The following is a 22,800-nucleotide window of genomic DNA, read 5'->3' on the forward strand; positions in this document are numbered from 1 at the left end:
AACACAGAATTCTAATATGCCAATGTTGTCTCATGAAGTTACATTGATTTACTAGGACAATGGGGGTATAACATGTAAGAAATAAATGTAGATGCTGAAAACCAAAAATGAAACACTGAAGTTGTTTTCTTTTTACATCTCTTATCAGAGGCTAACTTACCAGTGTCCTCAAATAAGCTTCCCTGTTTTATTTGTAGATCTGAATGAAGTGATGACTTCATTCAGGCCATTAGTGTTAATGGTCCTGGCGAGCAAGTGTACCAGCCCTGTCATACTGGAATCTGGGACAGGTAAACACTGAGCGACATTTCTGGTTAGCCAGAAGTCCTTAAACATGGTTCTCTATATTATTCACTGTGGCTGCAAATCATTTGTCACTGTACCTTTCCCATATGGCATTCCCATAGGCCTCCCAAACTATTTGCAACCAAGTGGCTCAGAAAGACAAACCAGCTGCTGTATCTCAAATATTCACGAAAATAAGTTGAAATTAACTTTAAAATATCTACGGTATGCCATAGTATGTACATTGAGAATCAGATGTAATTTTATTTGCAAATAGCTCAGAATATCAGCACCATGTACAACCTTCAACATTATAAATTACCCCCTGATGATTTTGCAGAATAGAAACTGAAGCCCAGAGAAGTTAAGTGATTTGCCATCAATGACATACTTAAGTAGCAGAGTTTGGACCAAGATTTCTTGATTTTTAGGCTGGCTTTTTCTCTATTCTTCTCTTTTGAACTATACCGCTGATTGGTCAACCAAGGGGGAAAGAGTTTGCATGAATTCTTGTTCTCAACATAAATAACCAATGTTAATACAGCTGGTGGTCACCATGTTCATGCTGTATGTTGTTGACAATTTGTTTGGCTATTTTAAATAGCTACCTCCTAAAAAAAAGAATTAGGCTTCTGTTCAAAACTCTTCATATATACATTTGGCAATTCTGCATTCTGTGAAGCTAGTAACAAAGATGATTTTGAGTGTAATATGTGGGTATTCTACTTGAGAATGTTTCTGAATTATTGACTAAACTTCCACAAAATCACAACAGTTAGAAATTGTGCATGCTAACATAATCGTTTTGTTATTAAGTAGCTCTGTGCCAGTCTTACCTTTTAAAAATTATAATACTGTGGCTTAGCTGCTATATATATTTTTTAATTCTTTTGAAAACAAGACCTTCAAACATCATTTTTTTTAAATGCCAATTTATTGTGTTACAAGTGATATTTTCAAATGGAGGAATTATTGCCAAAATGCTACCAGGAGACAGCCAAAACCTCTCCATAAGGCTGATTCCTTTCCTCTTTCCAGTAGTTCATTACCAAAGGTAAAGACTGAGTAGTATGCACCATATTAATGACCCCATAAATCCCCTGAAATGAGCAGTTAATGTCCTGATGTTGAACAAGTCAACTACACAGAAGGCATGCATATATATTTTTAAAGTACAGCTCACGTTTTCAAAATTATATTTCTATTGGTTCTGACTTCTTAAAGAGTTAAACTAAAGGCTTCTGGGAAGACAGTATATTGCAAAGTGTACCTTCTTTCTGCGATTTTTTTTTTTTTAAACCACAAGTGGAACAGTCAGATGTAACTGAATCAAAATTCAAAATCAAAATCTTAATTAGATTTTACTTTAGATTAACAAAACTTGTGGTGCCTATGCTGTTCACATTAATTTCCCATCCTTAAAATTGCTAAAAATACTAAATCAAACACCACCCAGATTTCCTTATGAAGTGTGTGAACTAGTGCATTAAAAAGTCATGTTAGCACCAACAAAGTTTATAGGGGCAACTGCATTCAAGACGCACATGGCATACCTTTAAATAGCACTGTTAAAATACCAAATAAAATGTCAACGTCTGTCAGGTCTCTGGCTTTTATAAATTGTTTAGACTGGGAAACGCTGGGGTTTAGACATTGTTCTTTTCATATGATGTAGAAAAGAAGAGACCATAAAAAGAAAAGAACAATAAAGCGTAGATCATTTTTGAAGTTCTTTCATGGAAAAACATACCCTGGATCATTACCCTTCTAATCAACAATTTCCTTCTTCTTCCCAATCCTTCCCGTCTGGTATTTACCTTTCTCCCCCACCCCTCCCCTCCCCTCTCTCTGGGTGGTATTCTGAGCTTATACATAGTATTCAGTAATCATATTTTTTAAATTGCTTCAAAAGAGAATCCCAGGAGGACATGACAGACATGTATATACTGGGTATTTTTAACCTGGACCATAGTTTTACGCACCATTTCTGTACTCTTAAAAACACACCAGAGTGCCCTGACCACAGTTTCCACAAGAAGAGGAAGGCCTTATGAGCAAAATCCCCTACTATCTACCTACAGATGAGTTATTATCACACCTTAGCGGCCATCTTCCTGCCCTCTTCCCTCCGCCCCTTTCCTTTTATTAGCACACCACACTAACCACAATTCCCAAACAACAACATCACTGTTTCAGCTTCTTCTCTGGATTTCCCACACTTAATGCAACCCAGACCTCACCTTCAGCTCTCCTGAGGCCACTTTGGAAGCCAGCTCGATGACACAGCCAACAGCCATGCGTGCAGCACCGGACGAGTGCAGCTCATTCCAAATGGTGTCACTGTCCACCTGAGCAAACAGTCAGCACAGCCCCAAGAAAGAGAGAGGGAAAACAAGAAGGAGAACGAATAGATGAAACAGGAAAGGGGTGGGGGGGAGAAGGGAAGAGAGAAAGAAAGCAAATTTGTGAGGAAGTGCTGGCAGGGTAACAGCCTAGGTACAATAACATTAGTCTTCCATCCCGGCCAGCTGAAAAGACCTTCTGGACACGGCTTTGCTTATACTTTTTCTCTATACTGACTTCTCCAATGGAAATACATTCCTGCCATGCCTCACTGCCATTCCCTGTTTAGATTTCTCATTACAAACAATATTACATAGGCTGGATCTGGCGTAGTTACAGGCCTGCTAGAAACCAGGCCCCAGTAGTAGATAGAGCAAAAGCTAAGAGCACTTAGCTATACATAAAAATCGGATTTGCAAGTGCTAGAGGGGAAAAATTCAAATATCCTTCTGGCTGCAGGTTTACAGGGAGCCAAAGACAATTATTGGGCAAGTAGAAGTAGCAGTCAGGGAGTAGGAAGTAGCAACCACAGTTCAGGTTCTCCAACTGAATGGAAGGAGTGTGTGGTCCTCACACTTAAAAACATTCACCAAATTCAGCTGCAAGGATCAATGTGATTTTCAAAGTAGAAGCTTAAAATTTCTAACATTTAGTACAGTTTAGCAGCTGGTCTTAATGTAGACTGGTATTATTAAAATTGGGTAGGCCATTAAAATACATGATTGCTTATATAAGAGAACATTCTTACTAAAACAGAGCACAAACCAATATTTTTGATTTACCTTTATAAAATGTTATTTACTCTTTTTCATGCATGCAGTAAGATAACATATAATAAGGACAGGAAAAGTATAATAACAGTGGTCTATGATAATCATATGTTACATATTTTTATGTATAAAATATTTCTTAATATAAAAAAACAGAATCAAATGTATGAAGTCTCTAAACTTATGACACAAATTACATGTAGCTGTAGGAAATGTAATAAAAAATTTGTGGCTATGCAAATAGCAAGACTTATTCAAATGGGTAAAAGAAGGGAAATCCCACACAAAATAAAAAATTTTTTTAAAGAATTAAGTTTAAGAAGCCTAATGACATGGAACAAATACAATAAATAACAATTATACATATTTACAATGCACTAAACAATTTCCTAAGCATTTTAACATGACTTTTCTCATGAGATCTTACCAACTTAAATTCTGTCAAGAGCAATGAAGAAATAATAAATGAGAATAGAAAATAAATACATAAATAAATAAAAAATTAAGATCTCTTCAACAACAATAAAGTGGTGAAGAGAGAAGTTTCTGAATCAAATTGTCAGGGTGAAGTTACAGCTTCACTGCTAAAACCTGAATCATGGTGGGCAATTAATTAATGAATGTCTCTCTGCCTTGGTTCCCTTTCTAATGACACAGCAACTTTTTAAAGTCCCATCTGCATATGATTTTGGTGAGGATTAAATGAAAAAGTGATAAGCAAATCTTAGCTACTATGATTTCGGTTACTGGTATACCCATTTTATAATGCCTTATACAAAGTCGAGGCCTTTTAAGTGTTTACTGAATGAGCACACTATGGCTTAGAGAGGCTATTCACCTGGCCTAAGGACCTTCATACAGAACCCTGACACTAACATCACATGTCTTTCTACCACAACCCTGAAATAACCCTCAGCTTCTAAGAATATTAAGCCCCTGTCATAGTCAACATCATCAGGTCAATACTACCAGCTAAAAAGTAAAGGAATCATCAAATGGAAAATGGAATCTAATCATCTGCCCTCCAAATTAAGTTTTACTTTTACTGAACAATGTAAGCACTTATTTGACCTTAATACAGACATATCCTTGAGGCATATGGTTGCTCAGGATGAAAAATGAACACCAACATTTACATTGTGTTGCAGTTTTTAGCCAATTATCAACTATTACAGTGTTATAGGTGCCACAGAAAGTCTTCATTGATCAGATCTAAAATTATTGGGAAGGTAAGGAAACATAAATCAATAAATCCCAAAGACCTAATGGGTGAGTCACAAAACCATATATAATTCCAAACCCCTTTTTACTTGACTTTGGAGTACACTCAAAGTTTTTTTTAAAAAAAGAAAGAAAGAAAGAAAGAAAGAAAAACCAATCAATCAATAGAAAATTTCCTTCTAAAAAGCTATAAACCTACACTTGATTAGAAAAATATTCCAACACATAGGAACAATGGCTCTTTAATCATAATACTGAGGGGCATTAGATAGCCACAAATAATTCCAAAATTCACCTTTTTATCTTTCTAGTTTCCTGGAAGTATTCTTATAGATGTAATATTCTCTGTCTATGTCATCAATTTTGGTGTATAAACCTCTACTAATCAAGATACTTATTTTAATTCAGATAACATTTGTTAGGTACCTACTATGTAAGAGATGCTAAGAGTTACAGTATATGGGAGTTATTTTTATCATAAAGATATGATTATTGATAGTATATGGGGGTTATTTTTATCATAAAGATGATTATTGATACATGGTAGGCACATAGATGCTCAATGGAATGGATACCTGAGATTTTGCCAAGTATCCATTATGGATTCCCAAAATTCAGGCTTATCCCTAAACAAGTGCTCCTTAGGAATCTATGAAATTTATCATCCACTTATTTACTTACACTTAAACATAAAAACATTTATTTAAATACTTCAACCAGTTTTATGTATAGTTTATAACTAAATGGTAATAATAGTCAAGATTTTGCATATAATCTATTCATAAACAGATAACTTATTTAATTCTAAATTTATTAACAGATGTTATCTTAGCTCAGCTGCCATAACAAAATACTATAAACTGAGCAGCTTAAACAACAGGATTTTATTTCTCCCAGTTCAAGAGGCTAGAGATCCAAGAAGGTGTCAGCCAGTTTGGTTTCTGGTCGAAATTCTGGTTCAGTTCTCATCCTGGCTTGCAGGTGTCTGCCTTCTCACTATGTCCTCACATGGCTTTTCCTCAGTAAGTGCACGTGGAAAGAGATCCCTCTCTTTTCCTCTTCTCATAAGATCACCATTCCTATTCAATTCAATTAGGATCCCACCTGTATGATCTCATTTAACCTTAATTACCTTCTAAAAGCCTTATTAAATTAAATCACATCAGAGATTAGGGCTTCAATATATGAATTTGTGGGGAAACAATTCAGTTCACAGCAAGGTTATATCCCAAAAATAGGTTTATAAGCCAATTTATAAACATGTTTTCCTAAGATATTATATTCAAAGTGTGTTCCAGGACCACTGGCTACCAAAATTAGTTACTAAAAGCTTCCCACATGCATTTACCATGTTATAGTTTAATAAGAACTCCAAGGGTAAGAAAGCATGCATGGCTCATGAACTCTCCTGACTATAATCTCTGTCACTAGAGAAGACTCCCAAATCTACTTCCTACTATTCTCAATGGCAAAAAAGTATTTCTTCTCCTGTTATGTCCCTCTCATTTGTTGGAGATATTGCCAAAACTTTTTCCTGCATTAGTGATAGTGTCAAGAAGGTCACTGTCATACGAAAAGCTCTGATTTTAACAGGTGTAAGACCTTCTGACAAACTCTAGGTAAGAAAGGATGGCTGATTCCACTAATTGTTGGTGGTTCTGGCATGAAACAGGATACTGAGTGGCTGGAAAAGAAGAAAAAGAGCAAGAAGAATTAGATTTAGGTGGGATATATGAAAACAGGATTAAGAAGCTAAGATGGTAATACAATGATGGTGAAAGTAGAGACCAGAAGAACTTAGAACTGTAAAATAGGTGCTCTAGCATTTGAAAACTGAAGGTAGAGAAATTAGGAAAGTGATGCAGAGTTGGCTCTGGTTATGGAAAATAATTGTAAACAACGTAAACTGTTCAGATAGGTCCTGGAAAGAGGAAAGAAATGGTAGTGGAGCAGAAAGCAATCCTGCTAACTACACTACATGGTTATTAACATCTTGCTAAAGTTGTTAAAACATGCAAAGCAAATTCATAAAATCAAAACTACTATAATTTGGAAAAAAAAACCAAACCTGGTGCTTATATTTTTTTTTCTTTCTATACACCATATTTACTTCCCCTTGGCCTCTCCACCAATTTATTCTTCAGCCTGATATGTATTGTGTGTGTGCACAGGCACACATGTACACATATGTTAGGAGGCAACAGTATACAAACTAGGGGAGATTAGGATTGATACAAAAGAAATGTGAAGAAACTGACATTCAAAATGGGATTTTGCATCAGTACACATAAAATTCTGGATTTTGTGGTCAGAGGATTTTTTCCAAATTCTTTTACATAACAAGAATTAAGCCGATGGTCTCAGATTATAGTCTTACATTGTGACAGCATCAAGACACTCCTACCATTGCCTTCTGATATTCAGCAAAGAGATTCTTTCTACCTATTAGAACCAGGCCTAGAGTTTATTGATTTAGGCTTTAGGATAGGATCCAATAAGAGGAAGAAAGAGCCAAAAGTAATCCCTTCAGGTCCAAAGAGATTGGAGAAAGGCAAACAATCCAAAGGTGCAGCAGAAGCACCCCACCAGGGAACCCCACCAGGCTTCATTTTGCAGTGAAATCAGGAGAAAATCAGCTGCTTCAAATGCTAGGCAATTAAGAACAATAAGATGGACCAGAGAAATCGCCACAGAAGCCTGAAGATTCAGAAGACAGCATAAGCATCCAAGAACCTCATCAGGTCTCCATCACTCCCTCAGATATCCAAAAGCCATCTTGGAAGAAGAAGCTCAGAGACTGAGAAATTACCTAAAAAAAAAAACTGCATCCAATAATAGTAAGTTGATCTTGAAGAGATGAATATATTAGTAATTGTGGAAAAGATCAATGTAATTAGGAAAAATAGAGCAGATTTATCACACTTGAGTGAGCATGACTAATTCTAATGTTGTGTTTCATTTTTAAGGTCAGAAATTTACTCTGCTAGATGATAGGGAAAAGGTCTAATCAAGATACTGCACAGAAGTCCCAAAGGATATGCGGTATAAATGGCTAGTGGTGTCTAACTATATTTTAGAATTAATGTGGCAATATGCCACTTACTGCCCCCTCAGATTTCATCTGGAATTTCTACCAAGCTTTTGCTTACAGAGTATTCTGAAAAACATTATGCTTTCAAACTTTCAAATATTTCTGTATAAATGTACAAAACATGAAGGCAGCTTTAGTAGTCTGCTGAGGAATTATCCAAAGAGGCTTCATTTTACTGCCAGGATTAAAATCTATCAATTTGAAAATAGCTCTCCAAAAGTTCAACTCACTTATAAACATGTAGAGGGGTGTAGACCTAACATGTATCGAAAACTCTGGTTCAGAAATTTTAGGTAAGGCTGTCCCACAGTAAGTCTTTCTGTAGATGAAGCAAATGCGGTGAGAATAGGATGAAAATATACTCTAGAGTAGAAAAATGTACAAGCTTGGCTGAAAAAAAAGACTAAGCCATCAGAAGAGGAAGCACAATTCTGAAAAAACTACAGAACATGGAACTGAGATCCTTCTAGCCTATATTTCCAGAGCTTCATGTCTATTTAGTAGGTAGCAAGAGTAAAGAGATGAAAAAAGCTGTAAGTAACAACTGAAATAGGCAAAACACTTTATACGCTGTTAAAAAATGAGATTAATGCAAAATACTTTGGTATCAATTTGAAAAATTATGTTAGAAGATGGAGAATGTCACATTCTCTATTTCATTACTCAGAGAATCAAGGGAAAGAAGAAGGGAAGAAGAGGAAGGGAAAGAGGGGAAGAGAAGGAAAGGGAAGGGAGGAAGGGGGAAAGGGGAAAAAAAGAACAAGTGACAGGAAAAAGAGTCCAGCAATTTATAAGCGCATAGCAATTATTCATATTGGTTTCCTAAAATAGTTAAAATGCTGTCTCTATAGAGGCATAGAGTGGAAGAGAGAATAAAGGCCCAAAAAGGACCAGTTATATACCTACTCATAAAAAGTTAGCACTAGGTAATATTATTCACATCTGAAGGAAGAACATCATGTTGCAATCTCTATATCTATAGAAGAAAAAAAGGAAGATTGCTGAATCAAACTTGATCTATGAAACATGAATGGTGGAAATAATTCATTCACTTGGAGTCACAGCAGAAAGCAATTCAGGAAATAGAGGAAGTGAGAGAAACTTAAGAAGGACATTTCAGCTTTTTCGTTTTTATTATATATTCCCTTATTCTATAAAGCTCTAGTCTATATTATTTATAAATAACAATGACAATAAAAATTATAATTATATTATGTTATGTTATGTTATGTTATAATTACAGAGAAGTTATTAAGATTTGGGCAGTATGCAAAGCTCACTGCCTAGATAAACTCATATAATTCTTACAACAAGCATTAGCATAGATGCTATTATTAAGCACTTCTGTAATGAAATTCAGAGAGGTTGTTTAGCTAACAATTAGTGTAGCTGGAATGAGACCTTGGAGAAGAAGGGTATAAATGCTTAATCCATATATATAGCATATTATTTTATGCTAGTAAAATAAAAATCTAAATAAACTAAATTAAAAATGAAAATATTCTAATTTTATTTATAGAATCAAAGGTCTTCCTAGTGAACTATATCAGCTAAGACCTAACATCAATATTTTATCTTTAAAGGTTTTAAAATTCTACTATATAAAATTGCTAAAATATTAAAAATATTCAAGTATCACAAGTTGTATCTGGAGTAGTTGGGCATTTTCTAAGTTGTTTGCCATTACACTAGAGCAGTAGTTACCACCTCTCCCCACTCAGGGGCCATTTGGAAATTTCTAGAGACATTTTTGGTTATTATGACTGAAGGAGCAGGTAAGCTTCTAGCCTCTGTTGGGTAGAAGCCAGGAATGCTGCTAAACATCTTACAGTCTAGTAAAAATAGTAGCCACTAGAAAACACAGTTTAAATGCTAATCTCCGCCCTAGATCACTATATTTTCACTTTTGTATGATGACACCTACTTTGAATACACACATGTACACACACACCCACTTCATATTTGCTTTGAAAGCTGCTTTAAATCCTTTATAGAATATGGCAAGAATAAAAGGAAAATATAGAGAAAGAAAGAATAAAAAGCAAAAGAGCAGAGAGAGAGAAAGCCCAGAGACGATGCAGAGAAGAGGAGAGAGAGGGAATAGGGAGGAAATAGTTTTATATTTTCATTGTTCTTTTTTTTTTTTAAGATTTTATTTATTTATTTGACAGAGAGAGGGGGAATACAAACAGGGGGAGTGGGAAAGGGAGAAGTAGGCTTCCTGCAGAGCAGGGATCCTGATGAGGGGCTCAATCCCAGAATCTTGGGATCATGACCTGAGCCAAAAGCAGACGCTCAACAACTGAACCACCCAGGCACCCCTCACTGTTAACTTTTTAAAGTTGTGTTTTATTTCTTGCCTATTTTTGGGAATACAACCAAAAATGGCTTTTATCAATGTTGTTCTTTTTCTAAATTTATCCAAATAATTCTGTCTCCTGAACAGAACTGACACTAATATAAACTTATATTAAAGGGTTGTTCTGTCCTTTTCAGTTTCTTCAGTTTCACAAACGGTAGTGACAGAACCAGGAAAAACCTTTCACAGGTCCCATTCTTTTGCTTCAATCTCAACGTATTTTTCCTCAGACATCAGTGAAATTTCTTTTAATGATTTCAAAAAAGAAATAATTACATATCAGTGATGAAAGAAAAGATCAAGGACATCATAAGATTATTGGCATCTATACGAAAGGGGGGGGGGAAGAAACAGACAAGTTCTACCCATTAAAAATCAAGTCTTTGAGAAAATGTTTGTTGATGAGAATGTTGGATTTGTCCCCGCACACATGTAAGGATGGGAGTAAATGGATAGCCGGCTGCCTCTGAGTGGTCATGAGTCATTCTGTTTGGTGAAAATGTCTAAGTGCTATTTGTGAATATATCCACTCTTCCAAATGTTCACTTCCTTTGGAAACAGATTTTCAGTATCTGAAAGCTGGATACAATATTTAAAAAGCCACTGCTTTCATAGTTTCTTTTACTTCACTCTGAATTAGGAGCATGGATTAAAATAACCAAAATCCACGGTCAGGATTTGGCAAGAAATCAAGATGTTTCCTGAGTGCCACTCCCTCCCCTTATTCAGAAGGCTCTGTGCATGTGCATATCCTTCCGGTAACCACTTAATTACTTTCAGTTTTTTCCTTTTTTAAGAAATTGTTTACTCTGAGACTGGCCACACAAAAATGGAGAGCAAAATAAAAGTGTGACACACAGTGCACAAAATAATCAGAGTTCCAAGTAAGCTAATTCTCCGAAAGCTCTGTCACTGAATAATATACAGAATTTGTGGTTTTAAATAATAACAGCAAGCTTCCCCCTAAATACTTGCTCAGATCTGCAGCAGCTATAATTTAAATATTAACTGAAGTGTGAAGAACCTCTTTGGTGTTAAGGGATACTGGTGATCCTTTATATAGACATATAGAATCCATGAATAGGAAAAAGCACAAAAACATAGCTTAGAGAGGCTTACATATAGAAGTGGTACAAATTTGGGCTCAAGTAGCAGCCACATGTTTAAAAGACTCCAGAGGTCAGACTGGGTAAGGTAGATGTAACATAATGTAAGGCAAATGAAAGGCAGGGCCCTTGATGTAATTTTTCAATCTTAAATATTGAGAATTCCCCTCTTAAAAACTCCCTGACCATGCTAAAAGAAACTTATCTATGTGCTAAATATGGCTTCTGGGGTATCAGTGCATAACTTTTGCTGTCTAGAGTGATTTACTTCTACACAAAGTTTGAAAATTCTGAAGTAGGAAATGGAGAGTTTAACTAATCTAACTCCTAAGGGTGTGTATTTATAAAGGATTCTAGCTTTGCCTGAGGATAAGACCAGAGGAATGATGCTCAGGTTAACATTTCAACTAAATGCTACAAATACTCACAGCACTACACAAAGTTTCATTGCACATTAAAATTTGTTCCTTGAGAAAATATACAATGGTGAAACACACAATTCAGCAATGTTTTTAAATTACTTTGAAGCTTATTAATCGCAGTAATGCCTACAGGCATTTAAAAATGTAGCCTCATATTTCTGACACATCTACCCTAGTAAAAAATGCTAAATAAATAATTAATTTGTTAACTGTGGGGGAGGGGTTTGGAGCTAAGGTCACAAGTCAGGCAAGTAACCTGAACAGACTAATAAGGGGTAAATGGATTCTTGTAAAGAGGAAAGAGAAAATAAAGCAGAAGAAATATTAAAGAGATAATGACTGAGAACTTTTAAAAAATAGTAAAATCACAGATCCAAAAGATTCAGATTATAACTAGAATAAAAATGCCATTAATTCATTTACACAGACAAAACTACACCTAGCACATCACAAATGCTAAATTCTTAAAAAAAAATAATAAAATTGAAGGCAGTCAGAGAAAAAGACATATCACATAAAATCCTGAACTAGGACAGGAATTCTGGCACATTTCTTAGCAGAAACTATTTAACCCAGAAGACAATGGAGTGACATCTTCCAAGTTTGCAAAAGAAAAACAATGTCAATCAGAATTCTATGCTAACAAAAATATCTCAAAAAAAATCTTTAAAAGGTGAAATAAAGATTTTTCAGAAAAGTAACTGCTTAGGTATTATACTTCCATCAGACCTGACTTACAAAAAATGGTAAAGAAAATCACTGAGGAAATGAAGAGTGTTAAAAATTATAATAATGAAGGTATTCATGTAAAAGAGACCTTTTCCCTTATTTTTATTCTTTAAAACATTGACTATCTAAAGCAAAAATAATAAAACTTTTGTTGAATGGTTTATGGCATATGTAAAAATCAGATATATCACAACATAGTATGTAGAATGGAAGGAGAAGACACAAACTGATATAGGATTTTAATATATGAAGTAGAGTAATATTATCTGAAGACTAACTTTGATATGTATTAATAGGTATAATGCTAGAGAAACTACTAAAAATACAGACTAAAAAAACTAACAAGCCAGTCGTGGATATAAAAGATATAACTTTTTAAAATATCCAATACAAAGGGAAGCAGAAAAAGAAAAGTGAAAATATATGTAACAAAAATAAAACAAATGACAAGATGGTCAATTTAAATTCAACCATAGCAAAAACTACTGGTCTAGAATACTGCTACTCAAAGTGTTGCCCATGGAACCATGGTGGCCCCATTCTACAAGATAAAAAAAGCAAGCATTTAGCAACTTCTACAGCAATTGTTTAGAATTTTATACCTGTTCAATCCAATAAGAATGAGTATTTATTCTGTATTTTTTATATCATTTTTAGAAATTCTTTTTTATTGTATTTTATAAAAGCACTGCTTAATGACAGGAAATAAGTAAACAAAATCTTGTTCTTTACCACAGAATAATTTGAGGAGCACTGATTTCATAGAGAAAGGACACTCTTTCCAAACTGTACTCAGAACTCTATTTGAGTAAGAGAGGTAGAAAGAAAAGGTTAAGCCAGAGGTAAAATTAGAGATGTGTGTTAGGGAGGGTGTCTGGGTGGCTTACTCGGTTGAGCAACTGACATTTGCTATCAGCTCAGGTCATGATCTCATAGTCATAGAATCGAGTCCCACATCCCGCTTGGTTGGTGGGGAATCTACTGGAGAAAATTTTCTCTCTTCTTCTCCCTTTGCCCCTAGCACAACTTGTGCATATGCGCATGCACACACGCTCTCTAAAATAAATAAATAAATAAATCTTTTTTTTTTTTTTAAAGAAATTTGTGTTAGTTTTTAAATTACTGCCCCCCCACCCTTTTTAAAAGATGGTAGTTATTTATTTGCGAGAGAGCGAGAGAGACAGAGGTGGAGGTAGAAGAAGGACTCTCAAGAGGACTTCCCACTAAGTGCAAACTTGACAAAGAACTCAATCTCTCCACCCTGAAATCATGACCTGAGCCAAAACCAAGAGTCAGATGCTTAACCAACTAAGTCACGTAGGCACCCCATGTTAGGAGTTTTATTAATAAATCATCCTGCACAAGATAAGTCATACACTAAGAGAGGATGACTACCAATAATCTGTCCAGTAATTCCACCAATAGCTTATACCTAAAGGCCTTTGTAACCCCAGAATTCGGAGAAATTGTCAGGTTTTCTGATAAGCTTCTTTAACAGACATTCCAAGGAGCCAGTTTTTGGATTCCTCTACCTTTTTCCATTCTTTTGGGTGCTAGCTTTAGCAATGGTTTCATCAATGTTTAGTGCAATATCTATTTATCTATTTATTTATTATAAATATTTATCTATTATAATATCTATTTATCTATTTGGCTGACTTTAGAGTTAGACCTTAAAATTACCACTTAACAAATTGTTCAAACTTTGACAAGTTTATTAACCATGCTCTAAATAAAAATGGAGATGAGCTCTAGGTAAAAACGGAGATGATATCACCCTCTTCATAGGATTATACTACCTTTGTCACAGGATTATTACTAGCATTAAATTAGTCAATGCATTCAAAGTGCTTAATATAGTACAGTACAATAGTGAAAGCAGTAAGCTCTCAGTAAATGTCCAATAAGAAAAAAAAAAATCCAGGGTTTTGGTTCCAACATTACTTTCTATTCTGCCACACATCAAAAACAAAAAATCATCTGTGATAATGCTGCAAGCCAGAAACTACTTCTAATCAGAAAGCTACTTTTTTTTTTTAGCTGCATATGGATCTAGTTCAACTGGAGTTTCCTGAATGAATGCTGGCCTTTTCCAAGCACATCCAGCGTAGCTCAATCATTGGCACCTGAAATAAAGCTATTGCTCTGAAATGTCGCACATGATAGAAATTAAGCTACCTGTACTGAAAGTGGATGTGAAAGTATTTAAAAGGAAAAGAGGATGACTTAGAAGAAAAGGAATTTAGGCACAGTTTCCTTTGTATAATCTAAATGCAGCTTGTTGATTCTTTTCAGAAATATTCCCAGAGTTAAATACAATACTAGTTTGCCCATTAACAGAACAGGTTTCATATGCACCATGCATGGTTAATGTGGTACAATGATTCTTCCACGGATGCCTTGAATATTTCACCCTGAAAGCTGGGAACTAAAACTCCTCAGCCAATACTATGCAGTTGAGTAGGCAGCTGCTGCTATGCTACGCTGCTGCTTGGGCCACGGGGCATTTCTGAATAATTGAGTTTAAGCTTAAATAATGATCAGATGCCCATAGGAACCTCATGAGAGACACCAGACTCAACAAAGAAACAGGTTTTCATCACAGTACTAATTCTGTGCCATTTTAGGCACACTATATAAAAGTTAAAACTATGAAAGAAATTAAGCATTTTTTTAACTTTTTTTATTACAACAGGTAAAGTACATCATTTAAATTATTCATCCATTGTGGATCAGCTATTTCTGAAGAAAGTATCCTGATTTGGTAACTTAGAAATTATCTAATATTTTTAAATCACTGAAATCATTTCAGCTTGATTTAATTTCTGAGAAACTTCAGTTTTAATTTTTCTACACAGCTTATTCTGTTTAAGCTCTATACAGTATGTATAATGGCATCTGCAAGTCAAATTTCTTATTTGTTTGTTTTAGGAAATAGAATAATTACCTTTCTTAAAAGGTATTTGAGAAGTTCAATATTTTTCTATCCTCACGCCTCTACTCTTAGGGTCTAGAGCTGAAGATTCCAGTATATATTTTCTTCCCAGGAAGAGTAAAAGTGGGGGTGAGAGTAGGAAAGATTCAGAGAGAGAAAAGCCTAGTTTGTTAGTAGATTCAGTGAAAGAGATAATAAAATCAAATTAATTACCCAAAAAAGCATAAAGTAAACATCTCCGGTCAGTATCTAAAGAAAGATGTAGGAGACAAACTGGAGCACCAAGTAAGTGCTGGACACTGTCTTAATCATTTTAGAAACATTACCTAATTTATTCCCCATGATAGCCTAATAAAGATATTTTTAGTCTCTTTTACAAAAGAGAGCTTAGGTAACTGGAACAGTTACAGGGTTAATAAAGTACAAACTGGGATTTCAATCAAAGTCAATCATAGATATGGATATTGTTATGGATGGCACTGTGCTCCCCTAAAATTCAAATGATAAAGACCTAACCCCAAAGTGACCATATTTATACACAGGGCCTTTAAAAGAGGTAGTGTGATCGGTATCCTTAGAAGAGGAAGTAGAGGAAGAGACACCAGTGATGCTCGCACACACACACACAGAAAAAGTCATGTAAGGACACTGAAAAACTGGCCATCTGCAAACCAAGGAAAGAGGCCTAAGGAGAAACCAATCCTGCCTACAGCTTAATCCTGAAATTCTAATTTCTAGAACTATAAAAATACACATATGTTAAAACAACGTAGAGTTGACCAAATCTTCATTGCTGTCAAGGATAGGATAAAGGCACATATTTTTCTACCCTGGGCATTAGCATCTCAAGAAAAAAGGGGGAATGATTATTTAAAAAGTTAATCAGGTTTTTTAAGTACCTGTTTTTGTTTTGTTTGTTTTGTGTGTATTTGTTTCTTTTCTGTTCTCCCTGGATGTCTTTGCAGTATAGGCTAGTTACATGATGTTCCAAATGCAGGATGACTGTGAAGCTTGGAAAGCCATCCATTTTTACTTCATTGGGGTATTTGAGCTATTGTTTAGGAACACCTTATATTTATATAGCTGTTAGTATACAACAATTTGTTGTTTAAGCTACCCAGTTAGTAGTATCCTTTTATGGCAGGCTGAGCAGACAAATACAGATATGAACTTTAAAAAAAGATTTTCTATAGTATGTTCTACAGAACTTTTCTTAATGATAATGTTAAGTGCCATTAGTGCAGGGCTATGGGTGCCTTCAGAGTCTGACACATAATAGATCCTTAACAAATGTCAAGTGAATTAATGAATGAATAAAAACAAGTTAATTCTGTGTAATATATTTGACAGGGTTTGACTATGGCTAAAAACTCTGAAATGTGAAATTCCCCTCCGTACTGAAGTCCTGCATTACATCACTACTTTAATGAAGAACACTTCTCTCTTCGTCAGTTAGCACCACACCTAGATGTATAGCTTTCATTTGCTAGCAATAAGTGCCTCCTTCCTCTGGCTTGACAAACAGCAACATCTGGGTGCCACTAGCGTCCCAGACCTCTGTTGTCATGGTTCACCCCTGCTCCTCATAGAAACTTCCATGTCTCATAACTATTTGCCCAAAGAAGACAAGCTACCCGTGCAACTCTTTTTTTTTTTTTTTAAAGATTTATTTATTTGAGAGGGAAACAGAAACAGACAGCAAGCAAGTGTAAGTGCGGAAGAAGGGGCAGAGGGAGAGGGAGAGGATCTCAAGCAGACTCCCTGCTGAATGCAAAGCCCGTTTCAGGGCTCAATCCAACAGCCCGGAGATCATGACCTGAGCCAAAATCAAGAGTTAAACACTCAACCAACTGAGCCACCCAGGCATCCCATCCCTTAAGTCTTAATCAATAAGATGTTCAGTATCAAACTAACTGGAGGCTACTATCTGATATTTCCAGAAAAATTGATATCTTTTAAAAAGTTGATTTAAATTTGGATAAAGTATTACCACACAGTAATGCTATATTTGATCCCCAAAAGTGATGAAAACCATGTTTCATTAATCACCTCTACTTCAGAGGTAATTAAATGGAGGCCCAGAAAAAATTAAATGATTTGCTCATTCACAGTCACATAGGATCTTGTCACTCAAAGTATGGTCCATGGATCATCAACACTGACATCCTATATATGGGGTGTTTGTAATAGAGCCGAATCTTAGGTCCCATCCAGTTCTACTGAATTAGAATCCATATTTTAGAGTTAGAGAAACATTTTTTTAAAGATTTTATTTATTTATTTGACAGAGAGAGAGTGAGAGAGGGAACACAATCATGGGGAATGTGAGAGGGAGAAGCAGGCTTCCCGCTGAGCAGGGAGCCCAATTTGGGGCTTGATCCCAGAACCCTGGGTAAGGTAATGGCTCAAGTAATGGTTCAGGTAATGATCTCAGGGTCATGAAATTGAGCCCCATGTCAGGCTCTGCGCTCAAAAGTGGAGCATGCTTAAGATTCTCTCTTTCCCTCTCCTTCTGCCCTCCCCCTCCACTCATGAGAGCTCTCAATCTTCTGCAAAAAAAAAAAAAAAAAAAAAAAAGAGAGAGAGAGAGAAAGAAAAAACTGAGATGCAAAAGGGAGACTGCAATGCTGATTTCTCTGACTCCAGGTCTGGACAGAAGAACATATCCCTTAAAATCATAAAACCACTCAGTGTGAGTTCTGCCATTATGTAGGTAGCAATACTTCAAAAACTCTCAAGAGCCCTCTATAACTCTATGTGACTTTCACTTTTTCCTCCCATAAGGTAATGCTGAGAGTCATATTTTTGGGTTAAGGACCTATGGTATTCTTTATTGTATTTTTTGGATGGCTCTGCAGCCTTTAACTCTGTGCATTCTCCCTTCTCCCATGTGATACAACATGCCAGTTCTTTGAATGTATATATTCATATGATGTTAGATGTTTTGCTGAAATCCTGAGACTTTTGAAATGGAGCTGGGATCGATTTATGATGACAATGGGTGGGTAAACTCACATGCTTTCTCTCTTTTGTTCAACACTGGGAGGAACGCATGAATGACAGCCCATTCCCTTGGGATCACTTGTAGGTTAAAATGCCCACACCTTAGCTTCTTTAGTCATGGTGAGATGAAAAAGAAATAGTGTGGCTATAGGAAGGACCTTCAGATTCCAAATAAAACCATGGATATGATGAATGAATACTGTGACCGATATTCCATATGGAAAGAAGGCGTGAACTATTAATGCAGCAGCTGGAAGAGACAGGGGGCATGCCATGTACGTTAATACTCTACCACAAACCCCCTTCCAGTATGATCAAATGCTTTCCGGCAGCCCTACTGACCTTGCATGTACAATTGCTAAGTCACTCTTCATCTTCAGAAAAGTATCCCTTTGCTGTTTATGTGCCAGTGATAAGAATAAGTACAGGAACATATTTTTTGTGACAACGTGCTACATCTTGAGACTCTAAGGATTCTTAAGGTACTTGTGGACTCAAGGATTTGCCAATAATGTATCAACTTTTGTGCACTATGTGGTCAATCAAGGAATCTAAGAGTCCTTATGATTGTCAATCACAGTAATCGCTGGTCAGTCTTACTAAGACTACATTAGAGATACAGCCAAGAAATACCACCTCTGTATTCTTTTTAATCTGACAAACATACTGTGGAAAGGATATTTCATAATATGCTAATCCTTGTAATCACTAGACAGTACAAGTTAGAGCCCTGTTCCTACCACGACAGCTTAAAAAAATTACTCTGACCCAGTAGATGTGTGAAATAAGATTCTCTTTAACTCTTCCGACAGTAGTTTGGTGCAAGGGCAGAGGTTTTTCACTGTTCTAGTTTGAATTAAAATGCTGTATAGAGGTTCGTAATTTTTACCCCGAATTAATGATGTCTGAGTGCATGGATTTAATATTTCATAGGAATTACAATAAAGAGAATGCTCTTGGTAAAAGAAATAATTGTGCTTTCTTATGGCTAGGATTATTCTCATTTGGGAAATGAGTGTTGATAATCATATGAGATTGACATTATGGTGAGTTGTGAGTGCATCGCACTGGGGTTAAGAGCTTGAGAATGGGGAAATTTCTACTTCACCACATAACTGTGTGACTTGAACAAGTTACTCCCCTCTCTGAGCCTCAGTTTCCTTTTCTGTAGAATAGGAAGCCTCCGTTACACCTTTAGTAACAAGACTTTTGGGAATGCTGTAAGGATTAAAAGATGTGAGGTAGGTTATCATTGGAAGCTGCATGTAAAGAATGGCTACTCTCTGATGTGAGACTGAATTAGTCCAGTTCTATGAAAACCAATAGGTATGCTTTAAAGTGTTCTCTGGCCCTGCTGAGGCCAGAACATCTCACCTAATAGATCATCCCCTCATTAAGTCAACCTCCTGGATCAAAGTTAAGCATTATAATTTTACTTAGATGTTTAGAGTATAGCCCTGTATAGCTTAGCTATAACTTTTTATTGATTCATTCCATTTAATACTGAAGATACTGACTATCACAAACAGAAAGTTAATAGAAAAATACAGGCCTGGACTTTAGACTCCAAACTCTGTATTCCTTGTGCTATATAGCACATACACAATTGATGATGAACAAAAGAGAAGTCATCATACTCTGCTTCATGCATTGAATGGGGTCAATAAATCAGTTACCCTGAATCTAGCAGCTCAGATATAAATCAGTAAGAACCAGCTAGAGATAACTGAGGACACAATATAATAGTGTCTGCTAAAGAGGCAGCTAAAATATACATGAAAAACTACTGGGAAATAGAACACAAATGTTACTGCATTTGCAATATACTTGAAAATGGGCAGGTGTTAGAGTATTGTATTTAGTTTTCAGCTGCACAATTTATATAGGAAATGATGTCCAAATAATGTTCCTAGGGACTGGGAACCCCCAAAATGCTGCTAAGATCCAGAGGTACCCAGATGTCTCACAGCCACAGCTTAGATAATTGCACCCTCACTTTCAAGTTCCTCCATACCTCCAAGATCAGATCTTAAAAGAGATTTCAGGATCTCAAGGTGTGACTGTAAATCTACCACACCTCAATCCAGGAGTCAAAGAGGAGGCCAGAAATTCTATGTGTTCTAGATACAGCAACCCTACTGCACAAGATAATCACATCTTCACAAGCACGAGTGAAGATGGGGACCCAGAACTCTGAAAAGTCTTAACAAACCTACTCTGTTGCCCCTATTATTCCTCCTTAAGTTAGAAACCACAAGAAGCCAGGACTCCCAGGTCATCCCTCACTCATCAGTGCTAAGCTCCAAAAGGGAACACTTCCCATTAACTACCATTTCTATCCCCAGATTCCATACCATCTTCCTTCCTTGCTTGCTTTTCTGCAGAACATTCATCATTTCACACATTTATTTGAACTAATTCATATTTATCTGTCCTCCCTACAAGAATGTTAGTTCCACAAGGATAGAATTTTTCTTCTACTGTACTCATTACTATACTTACAGTTCCTGGCTTATAATAATCAATCAATATTTATTATGTAAACAAGTGAATTAATGAGTGAGGTAGGTTCCAGTTGAAGTTGAGGTAGCTTCCGGAAGCTGTAAGTATATTAAGTCTAAAGCCAATTAGTATTGGGTATTTGACTTCTTGCATACTTGCTTTTAATATAATAGTTAGCTGAACCTGAATAGTGCACTCACTAGCTCTCAAAATGAAGAAATGATGCCTCTGTCAAAGAAAGCTGAGAAAGGAAGACTGTCTTGTACAAATATTCTATTAGAAAAATGACTTTGGATCTTGTTCAATGAAATGACCAGATATTTTGCCTTCAGTCCATATCACTATGGACTCCCAGGTCTCTTTCACTAAAGGTCATGAATATAAAAGAAGGAAGATTAACACAAAGTGGTAAGTATAATAAGGGATATGACTGAGAACTGAAAAGAAAATAAGAAATTCAAAAGAAGAATATGCAGCTAGAGTTGCTTCACACTTAGCACATAGGAGTCTTTCAATACCTGTTTATTCAAAAATTGAATGTATAATGTTGAAATGTCTAAAGGAGAGGTAATAGATTAAAGGGAAAAAAGAGTAATCTCTTTAGCAGCAAAGAATTTCACTAAGTTCAGGCCTTGTTTTTTATTTCTTTGAATGGAAACACTTCAAAATGTACAGGATCATTTTAAAGGATATCTACATGTGTCCACAGTAAATGCTAATTAGAGACCATATGCACCATATTATTTAGAATATGGTAACAAAATAAATTAACCAAATGATTTTGGACGCATGTCATTCTCAAAGACAACAGTTTTTTAATAGTCTTCATTAAAAAATTTAAAAATATGATTAATGTATGCTTTGTTGCTAAGATAAATCATTGTTTAATCATTCAAGTCCTTAATTTTACTTGTTATTTTAGATCTTAAAATAAGACCTTGTATAGTAATAATGATGCTGCTAGCCTAGGAGTCAGGAGCTATCAGTTCCACCCAGGAGTTTTGAATGATTAAGTCTAAGGAAATCTGCCATGAACTGCCTGTTATGGCTCAACCATAAACTATATTTTAGTTTATTTCAGTTTTGGATTTTGAAGGAAAATGATAGAATATGAAAATTTAGAAGTTACACTTTACTAAACTTTGTCTGTCAAAATACTTAAGACAAATCCAATAATGTACCAATATTCTGTATTAGATATTAGCTTATTATAGGGATGAATATCTGCATCAGGAAGTATCCAAGGTAGAAATATGACAAATGAAAATATTAATGCAGCTTTTTCACATCAAAGTGAAAAGGTGAGATGGGACAGGATTTAGCATCATTCCAAGCTGCACAACTTAGAAGCTGACCAAAGATTCCTTTTTTCTAAGTAATTTCATTTCCTTTCTTAACTCTAAATGTTCATCTAAACTCAGGCCTTATGTTTTCTTGATGGCTGCAAGTGGGAACCAGTAGATGATTGTATATTCAAATTCATTCAGGTACTTTTTAATTTCTCGGTACTTTTTAATTTTTTGTTTCATTGAACTATAAATTTCTTGAATTCAAAGCTTAATGTTCATCAAATCCATTTACCTTTAGCAACAGCATAGTTTAAGTTGCAATTTCTTTAGAGAAATCAAATTATAGACCAGAGAAAAATTACAGAACAAGAAATTCCAGAAATGGATATATTTTCTTCTTCTAAGCAACTGAAAGACTTGCCATTAGAACTTTTTTTTTTCTTTTTACTGTTATTGGGCAAGACCCAATGTAGTGTAATGGGTAAAATAATACAATGATAATAATGTAGTAGAAAATAGCAGGCGACTTTCTTTTGGTTGACAGTATTGCTCATACAGTTTTTATAGGTGTTGTGGTCCTGAGAATGTAAAAAAACATGTGTAAAGCTTTGATGATGGCATTTTTAAATATCTCATGTTGACAAAGGAAGAATTTTAATAGCTGTCTTATATTCATGTGTACTCGAAATAAGAAAATGAAAATGGAATTTCAAAATGTGTCCTTTTCATAAAATCAAAGCAACAG

At 35.4% G+C, this 22,800-nt stretch overlaps 1 protein-coding gene across 10 annotated transcripts in view; it reads right to left on the reverse strand.

Annotated features, from left to right (window-relative positions):
* HDAC9 (histone deacetylase 9) overlaps positions 1-22,800 on the reverse strand; it is a 936,353-nt gene that overhangs the window by 237,510 nt on the left and 676,043 nt on the right. For all 10 annotated transcript variants that reach the window (XR_009403815.1, XM_059396742.1, XM_059396749.1 and 7 more), the window contains one exon: positions 2,526-2,633. Coding sequence is in view for 9 of the 10 variants with exons in the window: in XM_059396742.1 (XP_059252725.1) it covers positions 2,526-2,633 (108 nt within the window). In the remaining variant the exon portion in view is untranslated. The remainder of the gene's footprint in view (positions 1-2,525; positions 2,634-22,800) is intronic.

Source organism: Mustela nigripes, chromosome 4 (assembly GCF_022355385.1).
Source record: "Mustela nigripes isolate SB6536 chromosome 4, MUSNIG.SB6536, whole genome shotgun sequence".
Classification (NCBI taxonomy): Eukaryota; Metazoa; Chordata; class Mammalia; order Carnivora; family Mustelidae; genus Mustela; species Mustela nigripes.